Genomic DNA, 2,530 nt, shown 5'->3' on the forward strand with positions numbered 1-2,530 from the left:
ACAATTTGATGTAGGTTGTTTAGTCGTTGCCTGGTACCCAGAATGGGTTGCCAATATCGTGCTAGTCCCAAAAAAGGATGGAAAGGTGTGAATGTGTGTGGACTATCGAGATTTAAATCAAGCCAATCCAAAGGATAATTTTCCTTTATCGCACATTGACGTTCTCGTGGATAACAGACCCGTTTTGCCCTATTCTCTTTCATGGATGGATTTTTAGGTTATAATCAAATAAAGATGGCACCAGAGGACATGGAGAAGACAAATTTCATTACTATATGGGGAACCTTCTGCTATAAGGTGATGTTGTTTGGATTGAAGCATGCTGGGGCAACATACTAGCAGGCCATGGTGGCATTATTCCATGACATGATGCACATGGAGATCTAGGTCTACGTGGATGATATGATCGCAAAATCAAGAATGAAGGAAGAGCACCTAGTCAATTTATGAAAGTTGTTCGGGCGACTACGTAAATACAAGTTGAGATTGAATCCCGTAAAGTGTACGTTCGGGGTAAAATCCAGAAAGTTGCTCAGTTTTGTTGTTAGCTAGAGAGGAATAGAGGTGGATCCAGATAAGGTGAAAGCAATTCTCGAGATGCCCGAGCCACGTACAGAAAAACAAGTTCAAGGGTTCTTGGGAAGGTTGAATTACATCGCTAGATTCATATCGCAGTTAACTGCCACTTGTGAGCCTCTTTTCAGGTTGTTGCGTAAGAATCAATCTATTAAGTGGGATGATGATTATCAGGTAGCATTTGAGAGAATTAAACGGTGTTTGATGAATCCTCATATGCTCATAGCACCAGTGCCTGGAAGACCTCTTATTTTGTACATGACAATGTTAGATGAGTCGATGGGGTGTGTGCTAGGGCAATACGATGAATCCAGAAAGAAAGAATAGACCATTTATTACTTGAGCAAGAAATTCATAGCATGTGAGATGAACTACTCGTTGCTAGAAAGGACATTTTGCGCCTTGGCATGGGTAGCTCACTTTTCAAGGCAATATACGTTGAGTTACACTACTTGATTGGTATCCAAAATGGATCCAGTCAAGTACATCTTTGAAAAGCCCGCTCTCACTTGGAGGATAGCTCGATGGCAAGTTTTGTTGTCAGAGTTCGATATTGTTTACGCCACTCAAAAGGCAATAAAAGGGAGTGCCTTGGCAGATTATCTAGCTCAACAACCCATAAGTGATTATCAACCTATGCATCCAGAATTCCCTGACGAGGATATTATAGCCTTGTTTGAGGAAGAAGGTGAAGATGAAGACAAAGATAAGTGGATTGTGTGATTTGATGGTGCGTCTAATGCACTAGGTCATGGAATTGGGGCAGTGTTGGTTTCGCTAGATAAATAATGTTTGCCTTTCACGGCTAGATTGATTGAACAAATAATATGGCGGAGTACGAAGCATGCGCCCTAGGGATCCGAGCAACAATCAACTTTAGGGTCAAGTTGCTCAAAGTGTACAGAGATTTGGCATTGGTAATCCATCAGTTGAAAGGTGAATGGGAGACCAGAGACCAGAAGTTGATACCTTATCAAGCTTACATCAAGGAATTGATGGAACTCTTTGATGATATATCATTTCACCATATTCCTAGAGAGGAAAACCAAGTGGCTGATGCTCTTGCCACTATGTCGTCCATGTTCAAAATAGGCTTTCACAGAGACTTGTCGTGCATAGACATCAAATGCCACATTAAGCCTGCACATTGTTGTTTGATAGAAGAAGAAGAGGATGGTAAGCCTTGGAATTTCTATATCAAACGATACATCAAGGACAATGAATACCTGCCCGAGGCCTCTGACAATGACAAGAGGACATTACAGAGGTTGGCAGCCAGTTTCCTCCTGAGTGGGGATGTCCTATATAAAAGAAACCATGATATGGTACTGCTTCGGTGTGTGAATGCAAATAAGGCTGAGCAGATACTATTGGAGGTGCATGAAGGATCCTTTGGCACTCATGCCAATGGGCATGCCATGGACCGAAAGATTCTGAGAGTCGGGTATTACTAGATCGCCATGGAGAGTGATTGTTGTGTTCACGTTAGGAAATACCACAAGTGCCAAACCTTTACAGATAATGTTAATGCTCCACCTGTGTCGTTGAATATGTTGTCAGCACCATGGTCGTTCTCGATGTGAGGCATAGACGTGATTAGGGCTATCAAACCCAAGGCTTCGAATGGGCATCGTTTTATCTTTGTCGCCATTGATTACTTCACCAAATGGGTGGAAGAAACCTTATATGCTAATGTGACTAGGAAGGTGGTGGTCAGATTCATCAAGAAAGAAATAATTTGCAGATATGGGTTGCCCAGAAAGATCATCACCGATAATGCCACCAATTTGAACAACAAAGTAATGAAGGAAATGTGTGAGGATTTCAAAATCCAACACCATAATTCAATGTCTTATCGGCCCAGGATGAATGGGGCAGTTGAGGCCGCCAATAAAAACATCAAGAAGATCGTTCAAAAGATGATAGTGTCATACAATGATTGGCACGAAAAGCT

General features: G+C 41.9%; 1 protein-coding gene across 1 annotated transcript; it reads left to right on the top strand.

The window, feature by feature from the left end:
• The first annotated feature begins 1,403 nt into the window (after positions 1–1,403).
• On the top strand, positions 1,404–2,030 carry LOC114420514. The gene has a single exon (XM_028386390.1). It carries the CDS (start codon positions 1,404–1,406, stop codon positions 2,028–2,030), a length of 627 nt encoding a protein of 208 aa, XP_028242191.1.
• Positions 2,031–2,530: the final 500 nt, after the last annotated feature.

Source organism: Glycine soja, chromosome 7, assembly GCF_004193775.1.
Source record: "Glycine soja cultivar W05 chromosome 7, ASM419377v2, whole genome shotgun sequence".
Lineage (NCBI taxonomy): Eukaryota > Viridiplantae > Streptophyta > Magnoliopsida > Fabales > Fabaceae > Glycine > Glycine soja.

Bases quoted from the DNA above. Each gene is read 5' to 3' on its own strand.
- LOC114420514 (XM_028386390.1), top strand. From the start codon at position 1,404: ATGGCGGAGTACGAAGCATGCGCCCTAGGGATCCGAGCAACAATCAAC.